The sequence below is a fragment of the Lutjanus erythropterus genome, chromosome 16 (genome assembly GCF_056507025.1).
Source record: "Lutjanus erythropterus isolate fLutEry1 chromosome 16, fLutEry1.hap2, whole genome shotgun sequence".
NCBI lineage: Eukaryota > Metazoa > Chordata > Actinopteri > Lutjaniformes > Lutjanidae > Lutjanus > Lutjanus erythropterus.
The window spans coordinates 25,139,830-25,163,771 of record NC_139332.1 but is presented as its reverse complement, the minus strand read 5'-3'; the positions used below and the strand labels follow the sequence as shown (position 1 = coordinate 25,163,771).

The 23,942-nt window shown below is 39.6% G+C and overlaps 1 protein-coding gene across 2 annotated transcripts in view; it reads left to right on the top strand.

The window, feature by feature from the left end:
- The window catches only part of angpt1 (angiopoietin 1), a 93,268-nt gene extending 73,864 nt beyond the window's left edge, over positions 1 to 19,404 (top strand). For both annotated transcript variants that reach the window (XM_084738647.1, XM_084738646.1), the window contains exons 8-9: positions 11,576 to 11,706; positions 17,407 to 19,404. In XM_084738647.1, coding sequence (XP_084594773.1) covers positions 11,576 to 11,706; positions 17,407 to 17,570 — 295 coding nt within the window. In that variant the 3' untranslated portion in view covers positions 17,571 to 19,404. The remainder of the gene's footprint in view (positions 1 to 11,575; positions 11,707 to 17,406) is intronic.
- Positions 19,405 to 23,942: the final 4,538 nt, after the last annotated feature.

Here is a 23,942-nt window from a genome sequence, read left to right as displayed (position 1 = left end):
ATTTCCCTCATTCAATTCCATTACCACAACTACTGGAGTTTTTGCTTGTTTTGAAGGCCTCTTTCAAAAAGGCAATCCTGCCCTTAGAGAGTTTGTTTCCATAAATCATAACTGATAAGAAAATATCTGATTACAGCTTGTGAACAGAGCTGATTCCATGCAGTCTAACACTGTGAAATTCAAGGGCTTAAAACTCTAAGCTTTTACCAAAACTTTGATCTATAAAACTAAAAACAGAAAATTTTGGTATGAAGCTATTATTACTAGTGGGCCAGAAAATTAGTCATCTACAACTTTTGGTAATGGATTAACTGTTTAACAAATTTATTGAAGTAGTGCCAGCTTCTCAAATCTGAATGTTGTTTTTTGCTTCTCGTAAACTGGAAATCTTTGGGTTTTGAACTGTTGTTAAAACAAAGCAATACATTACATTTGTACATGTGACATTATACAGGCTAAACAAATAAGTGAAGAAAATAAAAGTGCAATTTTATTAGTAATGAAAATGTCTAAAACTTAATAAAGCTTGCCAGAACCCAAAAGTCCAAGACTTGGACTTCAGTGCAGATTGGAGTCGAGAAAGCGATTTTGTAAGATCTGGTCTTACAAAACTTTAAAATGCTCTTAGAAGTAGAGTGATTCAAATCAAGATGACTGCATGAATGCAACTGCAGCCCAATAAAAGAATAAATCAAATCACTGGCTACATCTGCACAGTGTAAGCTGACATCTAATGTTATTTTAATTCTGAATGAACAAATCTTATAGGGGTAAATTTGGGTTGACCAGAGCAACAAAGTTCCCAGTGAACCACAAGCTCATAATATTGTGAAATGAGGTCTTTTGGATTTTTTTTCTTCTTTGTGAGTGGGGTCACCATAATTGCAGGGGTTACTGTCTTTATAAACAACAGAAAACAGTCCCCTATCATCATAATTTGGAATCAACATGGGTTGCAGAAAGAAAAATAATAAAATCAAATATAATTTGGTGACCTGCAAATATTGTTGTAACGATAGCCATCAGATCAACACATCCAGTTAATCGCGCTCATTTATCAGAGTTTCTTTGCCGCAAAAATGGGCTTTGTGCTACATAACAATATGAACAGAGGAGGTAAAATAAAAGTCAACCTTTATGACAATAGCAAAAAAATATGTATATTAGAGAAAATATAGAGAATGAAAATGTGAAATGGTTTTGAATCAGAGGGGCAAGGATGGCACGGAATGCAGAGAATTCCACATTACTCAAAACTAAGTTGCGTAACTTGAAAAAACAGAGCCACAAGCTGAAATAAATGATACACAATGCCAGCCTAGAGTTTCATGTAGATAAACAGTGATTCTCGAGACAGGTCTTAAAATTACAGAGGAGTGTTTTGGTTTATAGGTGGCTTCGTAACTTTTTCCATGATGCATTTTTTTTTTTGACTTTGTAGGCTTTGCAGATAAATAAATACCAAGGATTATTATGTCTCTCAGCCAGGAAATACCAACTAAACCTTTTACTTGTTCAACGCAGGAGTGTATGTTGTTTCCAATAACAAACCCAAAAATGGTACAGTAAGACTGAAGGCAACTGAGCTTCCTGCAGTGCATTAAGTGTAATTTCTCTGTGGCTAATTGAACAGCATTATAAGTATAAAACAGTATTGTCTGCATAAAGATGTGTTTGGTGAAAAAGCCATTGATCATTGTTATAAAAACACAGAAAGTTGAAAATTACCAAAGTACTCAAAGAACATGTGAACATGGATGAAACCGGATGTTGACAAGCCTTCCAGTTGTTTACTTCCTGCAAGTGTGTTGTTGAAGATGCTGAACATTTTAAGTACCTGCGTACAATCATTGACTGGACCCTCACCTTTAGGGGTCTGAGGGCCAATCAGCTGATTGTATTTAAACAGGAAGCTGTGGAGCTTTGGTGTTACCCAACACGTACTTGGTTGAAAGCATCTTATCACTTAACGTAACAGCTCGGGACGGCAAACCTGAGTGCAAAGAACAAAAACAAGCTCTCCAAAATTGTTTATATTGCAGGGAAGATGATTGACAAGTCATGAAAACAGCTTTGTATTATCTTTGACAGTGTTGTACATAGGAACGTTAAATCAATAACTGCAGATATTTCACACTGCTGCTGTTGATTCAGGGTCCCACGGGCATTGAACAAAGAACAACTGCAACAGAGGCACTCAGTATTTTTTGCTTTCTGGTATTAATTATATAAACTCTTTGCTGCTGTCAGTCCGTTGTACTATTGTATTTTGTCTGTAGTGTGTGCTTTTAATCGTGTGTTGAGTTGTTGCGTCATGTTCATGTACGTATTTATTTATCTTGGGAGAAACCAAAACCAAATTTCCACAGAGGTGGACAATAAAGTCAATCTAGTCTAATCTCATCTAATCTAACTGGACTAGAGGCCAATTTAAGAGCTGTAGAATAAAAGTGCATAATAAATAAGATAAGATAAGATAAGATAAGATAAGATACAATTGTGTTTTAATAGTTGAGTTTTTCAAAATGTGAATACTGGGAGTCTTCATGCAAGAACCTGGCAGACTTTGCCTAATATCAGACTTGTCATCTAATTACACTCTGTTTCCATATTCAGATTTTCACTGCCTCCTATTTTCATGGTTGTTTTTTTTTTTATTTTCCCTAACCAATCACTAGAGACCAACATATATGGCGCACAGCTTGACAATGTTTGACAGCAACTTGACAACAGTGTTATTCTCCCGTGGTGCTCATTAGCATGTTATGATGCCAGACAAATCAGTCGACTCATATATTAAAAGCCATATTTAAAGGTCCGCACCCAGGCAATGGTAAACCGTTACTAATCAGGCATAAAGAAAAGGACAAGCCGATTCATTTTTTAGAGATTTTAGTGAAACACATAGAATATATTTGTCTAAACCTTTTTGTAACGCCAAGTCCAACTCAGTTTACACTCAATTGGATTGAAATCTTAAACAAATGTGTTATTTTTACCATATTTTCTATCCATTTTAATGAAATGCATAACATGTATGATTTTTGTAAGATATTGTTAATCCAAAAATCCTTTGCTCAATTATATAGCTCAACCCAAAGCCTGATCTGATCTGTATAGTTCACTTTTTTTCTAAGAAGTTAGAGTTTCCTGCAACTACTTCAGAAGTATGTAGGTCAGTTAATGTCTTGGTATGTTTAATGCACATTAAACACTAATGCACAGATGTAAAGATGTAGTGAGAGCACCATCATTTTCAGAAATGTCTGAGGAATACATTCACGGCAGTTAAATATATGCACAGACACAAGTTGAGGTTTACCGGGAAAAATTGTACTTTCAAAGCCTCCCTGCTGGAACAAAAGACTTATATGTTTACTTTTGAACGAAACGTTTCGCCGCCAAGTTCGCAAATCCAGTGATTTCTCCATATGGTAATGACCCGATGTCCCTGTGGAATCAGATATATCTCATTTAGATGTTTTTCGTGTGAGGATTTAGGAAAGGAATTGGCAGAGATTTGAGTTCCAAAACATGGTGACCCCCCTCTACTTTCCAAGACTCACACTGAGATAATCTTGGATATCTCAAGTTATGACTACTTGAACCCCATCCCTGGAAGCCTCAGGTTTCACACTTTCCAGTGATACTGAGATGAAGCATCAAAGCGTAGACAGCAACACGTGTGTCGAACAGAAAAAAAGAATCAGCAGCAGGAGTTCATCTGTACTCAGAAGTTGTAATATGGCTTTTTTTTTTTTATTTCATACCATGTACAGTTTGTGCAGCTCTCTATCACCTTTTAAGTTAAACAGCAGAAAATTAAGAAATGAAGTGGAAAGAAAAGACAAATAAGAAAAGCCTTCTAGACGTTTCAACCACACTTAATGCCTTCATCAGTGGATGGAGTTTGCTCAGTTGCAATGGAAATGGATAATAACGATGCTAAATTCACATATCAATAGATCCACCTCTATGACAGCTGAACAATCTCCACTTTCTGATGAGGTCCTGCAATACAGTTGGAAGCTGGAGGAAAAAGCCAGTAAGTCCTTGTTCCGACTGCCAGCGCAAATCTGTATTTGGCCGACTGCATCCAGTATGATTTTAGACAGTCAGCAAAAATAACACAAAGTGAAATTTTTTGCAAATTGGATCCAAGCCACATTTAGAGGTGGTTTGAGGTGATTCCAATTGGATTCCAACAAGTGCATATCAGTCTGAATGCTTTGGCTGATCAAATTGGACTTCAGAGTGTCTTTTGCGTCACTTGGAACGTAACCATATGGCCTACCTGACTAAATCACAATTAAGTATGTCTGCATTTCTTTCAAAATAATTCCAACAGTGGGCAGGATGTTAAACAAATGTTTAAAAAATTGCATGTAAAGAGAGGAAGTATCTGACGACACATGGGACTTTTTTTTGTTCAGATTTGCCTCAATGAAAAAGCTGTTGATTGACGTAATTGTCCATCTTTTGTGTTCCTTTTAAAAACAAACAAACAAATTAGTGGAGGCAGTGTTTGGGCACCAGTATCGTTTTTGTACAAAACAAACCCGTTACCCTACACCAGCACCCTCCGTTGTGAGCAGGATTGTGTGGATTGCAAAATGATTGATCTCCATTTCTCATTCTCCTGTGTTGTTGTTGTTCTTCTTCTTCTGTGTTTGGAAGCCGAGTTGCAAGCATGCACACAGCAACCCATGCAGATAGGTTGGTGATGTCTGGACACATAAATCCAATCTGATTACAAATAACAGCACAGACGGCCTGTCTTAAAGATTTTATTTGAGGAACAAATCTGATTTGCCTGCAGTTTGAGAAAAGCCAGTGTGCAGCTTGAGCTGAGACTGTGCCAGATGTCCACATATTTTTCATGCTTAACTGGACAAAATTTCCAGAGGTCTTCAAATGAAAGTGTCACAAAAACAACTATCATTAGAACTAAATGCAACTTCCAGGTTTCCATATTAACGTTGCAATATATGCGCTTTCTCTGGTCTTATATTGTCTTTTTAATGGACTTGAGACATTCAGAAGATCGCTATTCGCTGCATATGGAAGCTTTTTTAGCCTTAGTCAGGACCTTTACTGCAGAAAACTTTACCAACACATTCAAACCTAAGCTTATTATCAATCTATATGCACAATAGTTAACCTCTATACATCCGTACATGCTGTTTGCATCAGTTTGTGTCTCAATGGAGCTATATGACACCCAGTGGCAAGAGAGCAGTCAGGCAGGTCTCAGCCAGCCTGACACCTCTGTGGCCTAGCAGTAGGAAGCAATGCATTGGTCAGGGTGATTAACCTCTGCAATGGGCCAATCAGCCTGCAGTTCAGGAGGCTAATGACTGCCAGGTGTGTAACAGCACGCGCTGCACCCTCAGCTGACGGCGTCGACGCCTTCATGTATGGAGATGAAAGAAAACAAGCAGGCTGAGCGTGGCTGTGTCAGTCAAAAGATGAAAAGTGGCTTTAAAAAAAGTGGCATCCTCAGATGATTTTCTGCACATTACAGCGATCATTCACAGCAATTTTAGCATTTAATTTCAGTTGTGTTCTTCAAAGAACCACTCGAACTTTGCACAGGGTATAACAAATTCCATTAGAGACATTGTTTTAAAGCCTTTCCCTAACCTCTCCAGAGAAATTCTTTCATAAAATTCCTGTATGACAGTAATATCCTCGTTTCAGAGTAACAGTGCGTCGTGAAATGGGAAGTGTCAGATAAAAGTATGGCTGCAAACACTGTGACATGTTAGCAGATCTGAGGCCCCGCGCCAAACCCAGCCTGCCAGGCTGTAATCCAACACATCTTCTCCTGTTTGTGGGGAGAAAGAGAGAGGAGGAGCAGCTCTAAGGAGACCTCTATGATCACTCCTCTGCTTTGAATTAAGTGCAAATTATTTATGTTTGCTCAACTTTTAAGATGCTTTATAGAAAGAGCTCAAATATACCGAGCATGATGTTGCAGGTCCAACAGAACTCTTATCTTTTGCATATTTTCACTCAAAAGTTTATTTTTGTAACATAGATAGTAGATAAGGGAAGAGGGAAAAAAACCTTCATTGCCCTTGTAAGAACAGTGCAAATGTTTTAATAATGTTTAATAACAATGTTTTTAAGATACAGTGTGATAAAAATGTCAGTCCTGGTAACCTAGTTTTACTTGGACGTGCTCTCGGTAAACATATCTCAGTCATCTGATTCGTCACCTGACACCGCTACAACTCATTTCCCACGTATACAGTTTGCAGCTGTAATACTCCAGAGCATAGACTCATTATGACTGAAACTGAATCAGCATCAAAGCGTTGAGGTGTCAGTTCACCCAAATCACAAAAAAGAGAAAAAAATCTCTCCCTGCCGTGAGCGGTACTTAGTCACGCAAATAGTTTTGGTTTTACTTGTCCTCGATCTAATTCCATTAGAGACATTCACAGCCACCAGTAATACAGTATGGACGTATGAAAATTCACTTGTGTTGCCAAACAGATTTGATACATACCTACCTAAAACTCAACAGTATTATCTCTTTTCAGAAACAATGGCCCAGTTACTTAGGATTAAGTGTCAATAGCATCTGTTTCTGTGAGCAGTTTTAGTTGGGAACAAGTCAAGTTTATTATAGCTGGATATCACAAAGCAAACAGAAAAAACAGTTCTGTGTATTATCCTGGTTGACCTGGGCACTGGACACTTAAAAATAAATTAAAATGATACTGCAGCCATTTTTCACATTTTTCTGTTTTTCAGAAAGCTCAATTTTGGAGAGACTGGGTATTAAGAGGTTGGCTAACTGGAGACACGCTGACTTGGTGAACTACTTGCTGGACCACATCATATCCATGATATTTTCTTTTCTACTTTTATCAGCCATTAAATTAAATGGTCCATCCCTTCATAACATTGAATATTTTGGATGACTCATCATGCTGTTTCCAGTAGAAAAACAGAAGCTAGGTAACAAGCTAGGTCGTGGATCTGTAAACTTTACCCTTGAAAGAGTCATATTTGGCTAAAAAAGAAAAAAATCTGTCTGGCGCCACAACTATTAATTTATCAAGTTGCCTCTGAGTCTTTTTTTTATATTTGGCATCCATAGCTAGCCCAGGGAGACTGAAGAGTACACACTGGCTACACACTTTTGCAATTGGAGAATATGAACTATTGAATTAAACCAATGCATTATTCATTTTCATATTATTAAGGTCACAAGGATTCACTGGAATGGGCCAAAAAATCTCCAGTTAGCTTACCTCTGAGTTAGGCTGTGTTATGTTCATACTATGTTATACCAAGCCCCCAGGAAACGGGCCAGGCTTTTGAGCCAATTTGACATAGTGGCCAAACCATGTAATTACAACTGAAGTGACACACAGTGACCCAGAGAGACTTTCCCATATGCTTCTGAAAGAATTGTGAATTGAGTGCCATAGCCCCATGAAAAATGATTTGTTTCACTAACCATTCAGTCCAGCAACATTTGCAAAGTCTAGAAAAGCTGCATGATTGAATCATTTTATCCCGATTCATGTTAGCAGAGAGCTAAACTGGAAGTTAGCCGGTTCAGCTTCATGCGCCACTGAGCAGCTTTCACAGAAATGAACAGAGCCCGCCTCTAATGCTGTATTCAGTTCTCCTTAAAATACGATACAGTGACTCCACTGAACTTTAAGTTTAAGTTGACTTGGGTGGTATTTGTTATCAGCAGACACCTCAGACCTCTCAAAAGCTTTGGAAATGAAGCTAAAAGCTATCTGCACGAAAAGACACCACCAGGGATAAATGTGATGTGAAAGATGTGTGTTTTTTGCAATTTGGATGAAATGACTCCTTAATGATGGCATGCACTGCTGCTTCTTTGACTTTTTAACTATGTTGAAAGATCACAAACAAGCCTGCATCCCCGGTGTGTATTAGAAGTATTAGATGGCAGGACACCAATCTCCTTCCCAAGAGGTGTCATTGAGTAAAACTAAATTATTCCCCTCACAGCTCAGTGTTTTGGTTACTAATGAGCCTTGACCAATCACATTACTAAGTTGCTTTAACAGGAACAATCGGATTACCATGCACTGCCAGTTGCATGGCTGAGCAGATGTCTGTCCCCTGATACATTTCATTAACATGAATTATTGGACGCCATCTCTCTGTCAATCTTTATGTCTTTTTCTGTCTCATTCTTAGGAACAGGCCTCAGGAAGAACGTCTCTTCTTCTTAACTTCATTACTCGGCCAAACTCTGGATTATCCCACTTATCATTTGAGTGCATAATGTTTCCTGACAGGAAAAACTGCAGATGTCAGTTGAGTTGGGGATTGTTGGTCTGGTAAATATGCAGTGAACCCGGTAAACACAGCCGCAGAGTATTTAAAGCAGCCTGTCAAAGTGTCATGCTGAAAATCCCTCTTGATGACGTGCCTTGGCGATTCGTCAGCGCCACAGATATCGTAAGAGCTTTGGGAAATGGAGAGTAGATGTGCAGCAAAGTCTGTTCTTTATCAGAGCAGTAGCAGACCTCATCCTAGACGCTGCATGTTTTATACTTTAGAATCAGGAATTAGCTGATAGAAGTCATGCTTCCCTTAAGTGAAGCAGTGCTTTGGGATACGAGTTTCCTCTTAACTGCACTCTTAGAAAAAATGATGCCAGCTAGAACCATAAAAGGCTCTTTGGCTTGCGCCCAAAGGAGAACCCTTTTTTGGTTGCCGGTAGGACAGAGAACCTTTAAAGTGTGTAATAAATCTTCTAAGGGTTCTAATAATGAACCACTCACTAGGGTTTTATCTAGGACATGCTCAAGGGCTTGTATCCAGAACCTTTTAATATTTAAAGGGCTCTATTTAGAATCCACCCAGGCAGTTCTACCGAGAACATTTTTATATTCCAAGGGTTTTTTTGTCTAGAATCAACTCAAGGGGTTCTACCGAAAGCCTTTTTATAATCCAAGGGTTTTATCTCAGATATGCTCATGGGGTTCAACTGAGAACCTTTTTATGTTCCAAGGGATTTATCTAGAACACACTCAGGTGGTTCTACCGAGAACCCTTCAGAGTATATATTGCAACAAATTTATGTAGATCCCAACTACGGGGTTCTACCAAAGATTTCTTTTTATTCCAAGGTTTTTTTTCTAGAATACACCCATGGGGTTCTACCAACAACCCCTTTATATTCCAAGGGGTTCTATCAGAACCCTTTTCATATTCCAAGTGATATTTCTCAAACCCTCTATTATGGTACAAAGAACCCTTGATGAAAGAATTCGTCAAAGATCTCAACAATCTTTGAAAGATTTTTTTTTTTTCAAAAAGAGTTCTTTGGAAAAGGCTTCTTAATGGATTGCCTAGTCAGAGAGCCTTTTCCAAAGAACCCTTTCTTGAAAAAAAAAAAGGGTTCTTCAGAAGCAAATGGCTCTGAGAAGAACCTCAGCCCTTCAGGAAGAACTCTTTTGGAACTAATTAATTTCTAAGAGTGTGAACAATATCTCCAAAGACATCTGTTGCCTTGCAGACAACATTAGTACTTCAGCGTGTGTCACAGATGACGTATTGTTAACAGGAAGCTGCACATTTATACACACACGCAGCCCTTCTAGTGTACTCGAAGGTTCTTATCCAAACTTGCCATGTCCCGTGGTCATTTGGTGCCTCTGATTAGACACATGACTCACCCTCACATCGGAGGATTGCACCTATTGGTTTAGTGGCTTTGTGAATTCCCCACTGTGACTGCACTCGCACTGCAGCCATTTACACAGCTGTCCAAATACAGAAGTCTTTCACGTCAAACGGCTTTCTTTCCTGGGGAGTCGCCCAGTCTCTCTCTTTGAGGTGTTCAGCCCGATGCCTCAGAGGTACAAGCTTCACCAAGACGGGAGGTGTTCAACATATCCCGAAAGCATGAAGTCTTGTTTTTGTATTTGTTACTTTCTCATCGGAAAACCCAAAATGGGTGCAAGGTTCACTACACGCCCATGGTCCCCTGTTGTCCAGAAATGAACTCAGGAAATTGCTTTCAGTGAAAGTGAACCATACTTAATAACAGAGACCTCGTTGGCATGGTGTGCAGTGTCTTCTACTGGGAGAAAGTGAAACTGGGCGAGCGTGAGAGAAACAAAGACGTGAAGAGAAAGAGCGTTTGATGCGGCGGATCGGGGAGAGGCGCGCTCTGATGGTAATGGTAGTGCTGTCAGAAGGATGAAGGAATTGTCAGATCCGCATGCGGCAATTCCCATTCACACCATGAGTGAGTTCACCGTGGGACACACCCTGAAGGAATCCGCGTCCAAGCTGCATATTAGTTTTCGATGTGTGTGTTGAGCGCTGAGTGTGTGAAGGAATTCAGCTTGGGAGTGACAGCTTATCACTCCCAGAGATGTGCTTTTCGTTGTAATAATCCTCAGACTGAGAAGATGGCAGGAAATTCTCATAGTCACTATCTCGTCATCTCTTACACTATATTAGATGGATAATTACCATGTGATGCTCAGCAGCTGTTAGTTGATTACAGCATCGCTATTCAGTACATCCAGACATCTACAGCCGGATCCGTGTTTCTGTAGCACAAGTTTAATCTGAGATATAAATGTTCAGAGTAATGGCTTGTGATTATTTTATTGTACAACCCCGATTCTAAAAAAGCCGTGACTCTGTGTGAAATGTAAATAAAAACAGAATGTAATGATTTGCAAATCCTTTTAGACATCTATTCGATTGAGTGTGATCCAAGGACAAAATATTTAATGTTCAAACTGATAAACTTTATTGCTTTTTGTAAATGTACACTCATTCTGAAAGATTCCAGCAACATTTTCTAAAAAAAAAGTTGGTACAGGGGGCAACAAAAGAAAGTTGTGTTGTTGTACATTCAACAGCCACTGAGAGGACTAGTCTATTGTAGATTCTGCACAGCATGCATTCTGCAGTTATTGCATTTCTGCAGCCCTCTGCCGTGGTTTTCCAATATAAAATCCTTCAAATTGGGCAAAAGATATACACAGACCGGCAGCAGAGGTGCAGTCGTGCGTGTGGTTTCATGAATGAAATGTAACATCATGAAAAGAGAACCATATATTTAAAAACAAGAAGACAAGGGGAAATACCTGTCCAGCACTAGACGGATGTTAGGTTAAATAGATTGCTTATTTCTCTTCTACTGTGTAAAGCTGTATTTAATGATTTAGTCTGTTGTTGTGGTGTAAATTAACGTACTGTGGCCCTGCAGATGGAAATGTGATTCCCAGACATTCCTTACACTCTTTCTTCTCCCAGTCTCTCGTTTTCCATCTGTATTCCTTTCATATGCTCTCTCTTTCTTCTCCTCCTTATTTTATATTCTCTCTGTCCTGTTAATGTTGTTCCAGGTGTCCTACATGTACTCAATCGCAACAAAAAATAAATATCTCTCGGGAGACATTTCTTGCAGCATGTTATGTCTTCTTGCTGTCTTTATTGCTTACACTGCTCACTCCGCCATACTCCTCTCCCTCCTTCCTCCTCCTAATGTGTTTCCATGTCCTGACTCCCTCCTCCTCCTCCTCTTCCTCCTGCTGATGTGTTTCAGACTGTTCCTGAAAAGCCACAGTGGGACTGCAGGCAGACAGAGCAGTCTAGTAATCCACGGAGCAGACTTCAGCACCAAGGACATGGACAATGACAACTGCATGTGCAAGTGTGCCCTCATGCTCACTGGTGGTAAGTACATTACAGTGAGGATAATCGCACATTCATGGCAAAACAGGAAACATATGTCACCATTACCTCCTGGGGTATGAATGATTCTTGTTTATTACTGCTTGTATGATCGCTTTTGTGTGTGTGGGCAACCAACAAGCCTGCAGCTTGTCCACAGTTAGTCTCATGTACTACTGGACCCTTCAGGCTTTTTTGATGGCTTTGCTGATGGACCTCTGTGATTTACAATTTTTGAAAAACCCTGAAAAACCCTTTTTTTATGTCTCCTGTCTTTGGTGGCAGTCGTGGCTGCAGGCATTATGTTTGACCATTATGTTGACCCATTCTTGTGAAAACAATACCTCAGGAATGCAAAAAGTTGGCGGTTGCAAAGGGGTTACATCCAACAGTTTACCCATATTATCTAAACCATTTAGTTTAGATGATGAGAGAACAGTGATTTTCTCTTTGTCGCATCAGACAACAGCTTTAACATTACATACAGTCATCTCATCCACTGTTAATATAAAATAGACCAATTTAATCATTTGTCTTCATTTTCCTCAGTTTATAGATAAATGTATCCTGCCTGGAGGTTTGTATTAAACCTGCCCGATCATCTGGGTTCTCGTGTTTCTTGCACCAACAGACTTCTTTTCATCAATGTCTTCTTCCACTTACATCTCAGCAATTAACTTGGGGAGTACGATGTGAATATTGCCAACAGAAATCATGGGTAAAACAACGCATTTGTGGCTATGTGGCACGAGCAATACAATACAGAATTGCTTTTATGAGAAAACAACGGCATGATGTAACCATCCCCAAAGCTATTTTCTCTGTCTGGCTTTGTGACCAACCCCACAATGTTTATTGCCCGTTCATTAGTTCAGGTCATTATGATCACAACCTGCTCTTGCGAGACATGCAATAGGCTAACGTGGCCACTTATACATCTTTCCGCACCTACTTGGCTGTATTCTGCATCTCCTCCCAGTTGCTATGTGGTTGGAAACGAGCTCATTGTAAAAGTCCCTGGGCGCGGCACCAAGTGTCAGAGAGATTTAAAATGACTCTGCTTCTCCTGCTGTGTAAGTGGAGCCCAGTGACCCTCGCTGTCACCTCATGGCAGCTCGATCCTGACCTGGTACTAATCAAGCATTTCTAAGTGCAGTTTTAAGATCAGCGTTACCTCTTAGGTCATTGTGAACGCAGCCGGTTAAAGGGAACTGGCATCTGATCACTGATCAGCACCCCTTCTCTTCTTGATTCACGGCCTGCCCACCTCAGCCAGAGAGGAGAGGCATGACCACATGTGCGCTCTGAAAAATAAAGGTGGAACTAGAACCATGAAGGGTTCTTCCACCTTTTTTCGTTCCTGGTAGAGCCTTTAATAAAGATTCCACTGGGAGCAGAGAGTTCTACCTAAAACCCAACATAAAGGGTTATACCAAGAACCATCTGCGAACTTCATCTGTCACCTAGATCCCCAGATAATAGTCTCTGGAGGAGAACCCTACAATGATGCAATGGTTCCATCCAGAACCCTCTTTCAGAGTTCTACCCAGAATCTTTCCAGCTTCTTAGGGCACTAACAAGATCTCACCCAGGCAGTTCTACCAAGAACCTTTTTATATTCTGAGGGTTTTATCTAGAACCCAACCTGGAGGTTCTACAGAGAACTTTTTTATTTTTATTTTCCATGGGTTTCATCTAGATCCAACCCGTGGGCTTCTACCTAGAACTATTTTATATTATGATACCAAGAACCTTTGACGAAAGAGTTCTCCAAGGTTTTTTACTGCTGTTTTGTATTCTAAGGGTTTCATCTAGAACCCAGCCAGGATAATTCAACATAGAACCCTTTCATATTTCAAGGGTTTAATTTAGAACTAACCCAGGGGGTTCATATTTCATGAGTTTCATCTAGAAACCAGCCAATGGGTACTACAGAGAATCATTTTATTTTCCACGTTTCATCTAGAACCCACCCAGTGGGTGCTACCAAGAACCCTTATTATATTTAAAGGGTTTTATCTAGAACCCACCCAGTGGGTGCTACCAAGAACCCTTGAAGAACTTGAAGAAGGGTCATTTAGGCTCTTAATGGAACCCTTAGTCTCACAAAGAACCCTTGACCAACCCTTTCTTCAAAAGACGGTTCTTCAGAAGCTAAAGGTTCTGGATAGAACCCGAGCCTTTTGGTAAGAACACTTGTGGAACCCTTATTTCTATGAGTGTAGCCTGAGTGGAGGCTGGTTCTAACCCAGCACAGTGCTCGTGACAGTATATACAGTATATCATTTGATTTACTTCCTGCATTTACAAGAGCAGGTCTGACATCATGTCTGGAATATACAAGAGGAAAATACCTCTCTGCTACATTTATGAGGACAGCTACAGCACGCAGTGTGAAGAACACGGAGGAGGATATAAAGTGGACACACGTACTGTAACATATATATTTACCCTGCACCAGAACATGCAGTAGGGATAAGGCACTGACAGCAGGAGGTAGGGGGTATCCCTCTATCATGAGAACAAACAGCTCTGGCTGAGACTTTTTTCAAGAGAAGACACCCCCACTGTTTTTACAAGTCAGTAAAAATCTCTGGCCTGGAAACAGAGCGTATACTAATCATAAATCCCACAGGATTGCTGCTGTGCACGCTGGATGTTTATGTATGTGACAGCGGTTGTGTGGTCTGCGGTTCATCAACAAGTGAGGGATGGCAAGTAGGACATATTTGCTGTATTTTGCTGCGTGGCTTGACAGGAAAACATTGTCTCAATAAAATAAAACAGCAGGTTGCACAACTCGCACTTTGTGACACGCTATTACCAAACACAACAGGACATTATCGTTTTTTTCTACTGGTACTGTCAACTATCTTTTCATTCATTTCCTGTCTATATAGCGTAAATTCCAGCCTCATTTTTGTGATTAAGTGGCTTCTATTTTCCCATTTAAAAGACCAATGTGCAGGATTTAGTAGAGCTAGGATGATACACTTATCTACTTGCATGCCAATTTGATATATATTCCAATTCTTAAGTATTGCAATTTGGTATTACTTTTTTTCTGCAATTTTAGCTGAAAACACTAGACCATGGGAAAAAAGTTGAATCATGCACAGCTAGAGACTGCATGTCATGACAGACATTCCCAAAAACAATGCACATCACATGTCAGTCAGTCTTTGAGTTTCATTTCAGCAGCCTCACTTCTATACTGCACTCGCCTGATTCGATCTCAATACGTCCTCAATGTGCATTCACACATAATCATTTTGCGATACGGGGAAAACATACTCTGCCTTATTTGCATTTCTTTAAACCAGTCACAAATGTCTTGCGGGGATGATGCTGCTGCAAAATAGCGCTGACGGGTAACATGTTTTGGTGGAACATTTGCACGTTGGGAGGCGAGTTCTGGCATTAAAATGACCACTTCAGTAGTAACAGCTGTTTGTTGACGTTCATACTGTTAGAATTCCAGGCACCGATTTGCTGAGTTTTTTTTGTTGTTTCCTGGGGACTTTGAAAATGTAGACGCAATGAGTCAGACTAGATGGTGTTTTTTAGAGCTTATTACCTGAAAACAGTCAGCTGCTGTGGCTGGAAACCGATAGAAGTGGACAAGATCAGTGGATGAAAGTGAACCATGACAGTAAAGGTCCTGGCCCTAAAATTAAAGCAATGAACAAAAAGTTGCTAAAATGCCCCATAGAGCTGAGAGAAACTGCAGAGTTAGGTGATAATTTACCAGTGAATTCGTCACCACAAGCGACTCCTTTCATTTTACACACAATCATTCAATCCATGTATAACTCTGAAATATTGACTCCAGCAGCTTTAACCTTTCACAGCTTTGGTCCATCTGCAAAGAGCGGAGCAAGCGCAATTTTATATTCGATTCCCACTGGCGCCAGCATCCTAGAATTATACGCAGCAGCGGAAATGTAAGGAGGTGTCCAGCAGTTTCCAGGCTTAGGTTGTGTACGTGTCTTACGGCGACACAGCAATCGATATGAGATTCATCTGTGTGATGCAGGCCAGCTGCAAGGGCAAAACATTGCTCCTGATTACTGACAGGTCTTGTGAAATGTCATACAGTATTGCAGGCCGTGGTGGTATTCAGGTCTGACAGCAGAGAGGAGAAGAGCTGCCATTTGTCACTGTGTGACTGACACATGCCATTCCTCACATATGTTCTATATCTGACTGTATCAGTGAGGGTGTGTTGACAAGTTCAGATAGAAGACTTGACAGATTACCAGGATGGAATTAATGTTATGTTCTTTCTTAACTGTAACATACATTACTGTACTGTATAATACTAATTGTAATAATAACAGTAACCATAGCAACCCTTTATATAGCCCCAAAACCCCTCATAAAAGTGCTTTACATTCAGTTGTATATATTTAAAACATTAAGAGACAATAAATCAGAATAGAACTAGAAGACTATCCTCAGTAGAGTGCAGGTCTTCGCCAGGCCACAGATGGTGAAGCACCTACTGCAATGCTACCACAAGATGCCAGGTGCAGCCATCGGAAATTTGCAATATTTTGAAAACAGTTTTTTTTGTATAGTATAGTTTAGTGCTGTCTAATTTGCTAATATAGATGTATGCAAAATATTTATTTAAGTGATTTTGTGTAGTTTAATTTTTTAAAGATGCGTAGGATAATGTAATGTCATTGTAACCGAGCATACTGGTTTCACCCAACTAACCTAATAAGGAAACAATAAATGTAATAAATCCAACTTATCAATTTAAACATTATTTATTCAGAACGTTTTGTTATTTGTATGTAATTAATGTGCAGATGTTTTGGTTTAAGCAAAAGACCAAACTTTTGTTTAGATGTCAGCGGTTGAGCCATGACAAAGGCCAAAATGTGGCCTGCAACAGACTAGGTAAGCCTTGTTTTTAACCTAGCAGTCAATACAGAGCAGAGCTGTCAATAAAACGGGTTTGTCAAGGTTTTTCAAAAAACTGCGAATCACCATAAGCATGAGAGATCCTCGAGGATGCACAAGAATTATCAGGCTGATGGGTCCAGTAGAATAGGACAGTCACACACTGACAGAGATGATAACAGGAATCAGATTTGAGACTGAATAGAAAGGGACTTTGAGTAAGATTCAACAAAAGTAAGGACTGCTTCTGTATCTTAGCTCTTGGTGAATTTAATGCTACAGTCTATCACCTAAGGCAGTGGGGTGGAAGTATAGACAGAGATTGCTGATTAAGTATGGAGATGTTAAACCATTGAGAACCTTGTAAACTAAAAATACAACTTATAAAAGAACCACCCTGTACGTCAAAGTACAGCTACCTTTTCTCTAAATACCAGATAGAAATGATGAAATGTGTCACCTTGAGAGCAGAATAAAAGTTTCCCATGCCATTCACAACACTGGAGCTCATGCACTCTTTGCTTTAAATAGAAAGAGGTACCGAATGTGTTCAGCAACAGGTACTGGCATGCCAGTGAACCCAGTGACAGTAACACATTGAGCAGATAGCAGTGAAATGGTGTCTGAACCACTGCCATGGAGCTGTGGGAGAGGCCATGGGAAACTTTCAACCTTTACCAAGGACAAAACTTGTAACTGAGGTGACTTTATCAACATCTTGACAAAACAGTCATTCGTATTTTTTTGTTTATATATGTATTTTATGTTCCCTTGTCCTTATTCTCTCTTCAGGTTGGTGGTTTGATGCCTGTGGCCCGTCCAACCTTAACGGCATGTACTTCACCCAAGGACAACACATAGGGAAGTTGAACGGTATCAAGTGGCACTACTTCAAGGGCCCCAGCTACTCGCTACGAGCCACCGCCATGATGATCCATCCCCTGGACTTCTCCTAGTCCTTTGAACTTTAAACTGTAAACTTCCAAACGGCTATGTAGCACATTAGAGGGACGCTTTCCATTTTATCCTCTTGTCTCATCTCATTTCGCAGGCCATGGGGGTCATCCGATGAATCTCTTACTCAAACTGGTTCTTCCCCAGAGCAACTGCTGTTGCTGTGCTGCTGCGTCGCCTCGTAACTTTTTCTCCTCAGTGAACCGAGAAGCAGCCGCGGGGAGGGGGAGGACGGAGAAGACACGATTCACCTGAACTGATTTCTGTTCCCAAGCAGACTCACAAACTTGAACTTATTTAAGGAGAGATGCGTTCAGGTGTGTTGTCTCACGCCTGGAATTTGTGCACATTTTCAGCTTGTATGAGAATTCAAGCATGATTTTCCTGGGGACCTTTGTTGTAATAAGTAATGGAGGACTGGAACTCTTCTGAATGGAAAGCAGCTATCACAGAGCAGCACTGACTCTTAAACTGCAGGACAGAACTAATCTGCACCGCTCTATATGGAGATGAGTGAGAGACGTGGCTTTTTTATTAAAATGTTGCTCACAGAATGCAGCCCATAAATATTATGATTGTATTATATATTGTGTTTTTAGTATTATTTTTGTTATCCCAATTGTATATCCAAAGTGAGATGAAATTGTTTTTTGTACTGTACAGTGTATACTGAGTTTCTATTTGCATTATGTGTTAATAACTCTTCAATCTTCATACAAATAAGATAACTTTACTCTTTCAAATTGCATGCAGTGCATATGCCAAAGTTTTCATGGTAACAAAGCTGAACACGTGGTTAACGTTATGAAACGGTTAGGTTAGGAACAAAACTACTTAGCTAGGGTTAGGAAAATATGGTTTGGGCTTAAATAAATATGTTACATAAGTCACATGGTGCACGTAACAAAATGCAACTTTAGATAACGCTGACTTTTGATTTCATGCAAGACAAGAACCTCGGTTTCCTGGGTGGAAATTTCAAAGTGTCTCCATCAGCACGTTGCTTTAAAAGTCGCTGGTATGTTTTTCCCAATTTCCCAAATTAACCTTTTAAGTGTAAAGTTTCAGCAACATCCCTGCAAAGAAATGTTCTAAGTATAATGTTGCAGTAATGCTATCACTACCAAATATTTTAAGTAAAATGTTGCAGTAAAGTTGCCACAGCGCAACATTTTAAGTTTCATGTTGCTGTTACGTTGCCACAACTTAACATTTTAAGTTAATGTTGCTGTAACATCGCTGCAGCCTAATGTTCTAGGTTTAAAGTTGCAGTAACGTTGCTGCAATGTAATGTTTTAAGTGTAATGTTGCTACATCATGAACTAACATGGCAACTGCATTGTGTTTGTGGGGTATCACCTGCATGCCAAATCTTATTTTGGTGTATGCATTGTTTTGAAAATTATGATACCAATACTAATGATACTGATACCAATTCATTTCATATTTTTTTTTGTTCTACGTCATTTGAAATCACCATGTGAATGAAAGCATTCCTGAAGTACTTATGTTCATCAGATACCACATGCGTGTAGTATAACTATACGTTAATATGTTTTGATAGCATTTCATCACGCTGAACTGACAACTCTGTCAAATACACTTCAACACACCACAGACTGTGTAGGTTGTAGATGCAGTGATTGGCTGTGAGCTACGTAGTATTTTTTTCTAGATCTGGATAAATGGAGGATTATCAGTACTATTCGATGCTGGATATTTGGTACGATACCCATACCTACTCTGTTCACAGCATGCAATTTAAAAGTTAATGATGTGTTATTTGTACGCAGATTGAAGAGAATGGACTGCTATACAAAACATGCTCAATTTTAAGTTGACCTTGTAATGCAAGTGTTTGGTAATATTTATGAGGGTCACTTGCAGTATTTGCTGGCAATTACACACTAGCTGTCTTGACAGGGTGTGATTATTTTAGGGTTCAAGATGTGAGGTTATTATTGGATTAGATTCTGGACCGAGATCCATTTTGCCTTTGTTATTGGCTGAGAAACGACCAATTCTTGCCAAGGTTCGGACTGTGAGTGATCACCTTACCTCTGCTCAATATGAAAAACAAGGACATTAATTCAGATACATATAATCACTGATGTGTAACAATTACAGCTGTGTGATCCTATTCTTAAAAATGCACAGAGATGGAGTATATTATTGAATGTAAGGATGAAGTACCAAGTCATGATCCGTCCATATTCACATGTAAATGAGGAAATTAAAGGGGTTGTTCGGATGTTTTAAAGAAAGGTTGTATCAATATCATATCAGTACCGGTATCAATCATTTTTACCTTGCAGAAAACAGGAGTTCCTGCTCTACCACTGCCTCAGTGTGTTATTGTGTGACTCTTGTGTTCTGATGGGTTAGTTCAGATTCACCAAAGTTGCACAATAACACAAAGGACCTAACCATTCAAAGCAGTGGTAGAACAGTAAGTCCCATGTTCTGTAAGGTAAAATTGCTATTTTTGCCAATGGAGTCTGGTGGCTACTCGCTGCTTCTCCAAACTGGAGAAAGCAAGCCCACTTCAAAAAATCTGAACTATCCCTTTAAGCTGTCCCACATGTACAAGACTCGCAAAGAATGAGGTTAAAGTTCATATTTGTAACTGTAGCTGACATTATAAAACAACTTTAAGACCGGTCCTGTCAGTTTTATCATATCTTAACCTCTTACCTTAAGACAAAGAGCAGATCATTAAGACAAGTTAGATCCAAAATATTTTTCACAGACATCAACATGACACAGCCTCACAATCCAGCCTGTTTCTGTTTCCCATCAGTGCAGCTTTGAGGGAGAAAAAATGGAGCTGGAGTTGGATGTGAAGCATGAAATTAATGATTCCATGATCTGTTCCAATGATCCGTGTGAACACATATTTCATAACTTCCAGCTTATAACAACAGAATCTACTGTGGAGTATTTACTAAAGGTACATTTGGCGAGAAGATAAAGTGTACCTGGAACTTGTAAAACTACAATTGACATGTTTATTAGCATACTAAAATTGTATAATTTAACGTGTGTACATAGAGCAGCTTTCCTGAGGAAAGCTCCTCTTCTTTTTTCTGTTTTTATTCTGCCAGAAGTACGATGTTGTTTTGAAGTTGAGCATAAAACATTGATGTTAAGATAATAACCCTGGAGAAATGTGCCTTTGATAACTCTGCTTTTACCTCATTAAATTCCAGATTTGCAGATTTATTTAAACATCTTTTTGTAACATGTGGTCAGTGTTGTGTTGCTAGATTAAATAAAGGAGCATGTGATGCACTAATGTTTTCAATCTGCGTTTAGGCTGCACTTTTTGTGCCAAAATGATGTGATGATAGACGGTTTAAAGTCAGGGTCCCAAAGTTTGGGCCTCATTACGTCTTTCTTTAACTCAAACTTCAGAAAGCTTCCTTTCATGATAAAATCTTCAGCATCAGTTTAAATCTCCTGATACAAATGCTGCACCGTATGTCATGCAAAGGAAGCTTATTGCACAGAAAGACATGAGATAAATCCCACAGATAGACGACATGCTTTCTTCCGCCAGACCAGATGGTGCAAACATTAAAACTCCGTCTCTGCACAGGCAGTCGAGTGGCTATTGTCTCGAGTGGTGACTCGCTTGCTCGCTTTCTAGTGGCAATGACAGATTACCAGAGTGTCAAACGATGCTGTCGGGACCTGTAGTGTCTCTTCATAGTTGACATTCCTGGGCCTAATCAGAGGTTAAACAAATTACTGCAGCCTGCAGACCGCTGCGTGTCCTTCAGCGCCTGCACTGACCCGACACCCTCGCTGGAATGTGTTCTATAGAGAGTCTGAACCAGCCAAGTGTGAAGAGGGTCCGCACAAGCTGGCAAACACCAGTTGTCCTTTGTTGGTGTGAGGACAGGAGGTGCGGAGAACCACTTCTGAACTGGGAGGGAAGTTTTGTCTCCGGTGGACATTCAGGATGTCAAGCAAAGTGGCGTTTTCATCTGCACGTACGCACACACGCCACCAGCTCTGTTGAAAGCGGATCGTTTCTTGAGGGCTGGCGAGGCGATGGGACTCCCCGAGGGACCCAGAGTGCTGGATCCCGACCAAATCAGATATCACAGAGCACAGTACCTGCAGTATGAACACTCTGGGCTGTCGAATCCCCTGTAGAGACCACCTGCTCACATGGAAATGAATGAAAACACTGAGGACACGTAGAGAAGGGAAGTGAAAGTAAAAATAGAACATCTGTCTGCAGACTTCAGTTGCTTCGTATCAGATTTAATCACGAAATGTGCACTTAATTCCAGTATTATTAATCCAGTTGAAAGAGATCGGCACCAGCACAAGCCATTATTATATTATAGCTGAAGTTGTTGGACGTCAGGTGAGCAGAGGAGCCAGAAAACAGATCCGCTGTGTAAACCAGAGTGCACCATGGAAGTCAAACAAAAGAAGCCAGACTGTTGGACTGATGGAGTGGACAGCAAATTGTGTCCTGGTGTAGAAACAAGAGACTAAAGCATGAAAGTAAGATCAAAGTTACTACTACTTTTAAATAAAGTGAGATGTAAAACAGCGTACAGTATTTAAATAGTGAATAATTAAGTTCTAAATGATATAAGAAGTGTCCAGTCAGTGATAACTGCCAGTTAAACCTGACATCTGTTGTAAGTTAGGCATTACATTCACTGTATTAAAGTAGTGAAGAGGTGTGTGCATGGAGACCTGTTTAGTCACACCCAGAGGCAGTGTCACTGTTACAGCTGTATCCAGTTTTGTATATTTATTCAGTGATGTCAGCTGAAATTCACTTAAACAGCAGTTGGTGGCTAAATGTGGGCTCTCATCGACATTACAGACCGAAAAGGTCCTTATCAAGTTTTGCGAAAGTTTTACTTAAACGTGCTGTGACAAAACTGCATGTAAGAGTAGATTCGGTCACAATGGCTGCATACTCCTATTTAGCTATTTACATAGCAGATGAAAACGAATATTCCTTTTAGTTTACATGCAGCTGGGCGTACTGTGATTATGGACTCCTCTTTCCATCAAAATAGTATTTTTTCAAAGTTTTCCACCGGTGGTGGACTTTTTTGACCATCCAAACACACCCTCCCTCTTTCACCTTATTGTGAAGGTCAACATTGTGATATTTGCACAGATACAAAAAAAAATATGTTGCTATCACATTTAAAATAATGTCTAAATGTTGTTCTATTTCTCCCTCCGACCACAAATTTGAGATTTTCTGCTCTCAAAACACAGTGTGAATGTATGACACATAATTATTTGCATTCCTTTGCTTCCTGCCTGAGAATCAAAAGTTCTGTCAGTCAAAAATTTAATCTTTTCTGCCACCAGCAGTTGGTTTCAGTCGAACATTGTGTTGCTGTAATGCTATAGGCAGGCACCGCCAAACTAATTCACAAATGGGAATTATCTACCAGATCAAATGAAAACAGGGACTTGGCTTCGTTTGGCTTCTAATCCAGTATACTGCAGATGTTTCATGTTAATGTTGCTAAAATTTCATTGAAAGTAAGTGTTAATGTACCTTCGAGTTACATTTAAATTACTCTTGTTTGTACTACATTAACATATTTCACCAATAATACTTTGGACCGCATTTACCAATCACTATTAAGAAAAAAATCTTCTTAAAACCAACTTCCACAGTATTCACAAAGATTCTGGCATCTTCCTCTGTTTTCTTATGTAGGAGTTGTTCTTGTGGGAGTTATAAAAACAGAATCTACCAACACTCAAGTGCACACTTACTCACATTTGAGTGCTGACATATTTATGCAAAATTATTGGTTATTTTCTGTACAGTTTTTAGATAAATGTACCATAAAATTGTATTAATTGTAATTTAAAAAAATAGCTCATCACTGTCTTTAGATTTTCATTTGGGACTTTTCTTGACTTCCCTCTCTACTTTTCTGTGATGCTGATCAGGAACAACTGACACTTACACAGACAGTGGGATTCATCATTATAAGAGCTCAGATATAAACAATTCTACCGTTTTCTCTGGACCTTTCTTAAATATTAGTGATTGAGGCTCTTTGTTTCTTTCCAGCATGATTTAAAATGATGTCTGTTTTTTATCTGCTTCACTTGATGAGCCAAATACTTAAAGCAGCCAAAGTTTCTAAATCATTTGTCTTCTTCAAGCTTCTAATCAGGGTTAAGGCCTGTCCACACCAAGAATGATAAATAGAATATACCTTTTTGAAAAAATATAGTTATAACTCAAGTGGAGGGCAGAGTCGACACCACAAAGTTGTTTTGTCCAGACTTTGTCTGCCACGGAGTTAGAACGATTTTTCAAACAATGTATTCCTATTGATCTTGGTGTAGACAGTCCTTAACTATTT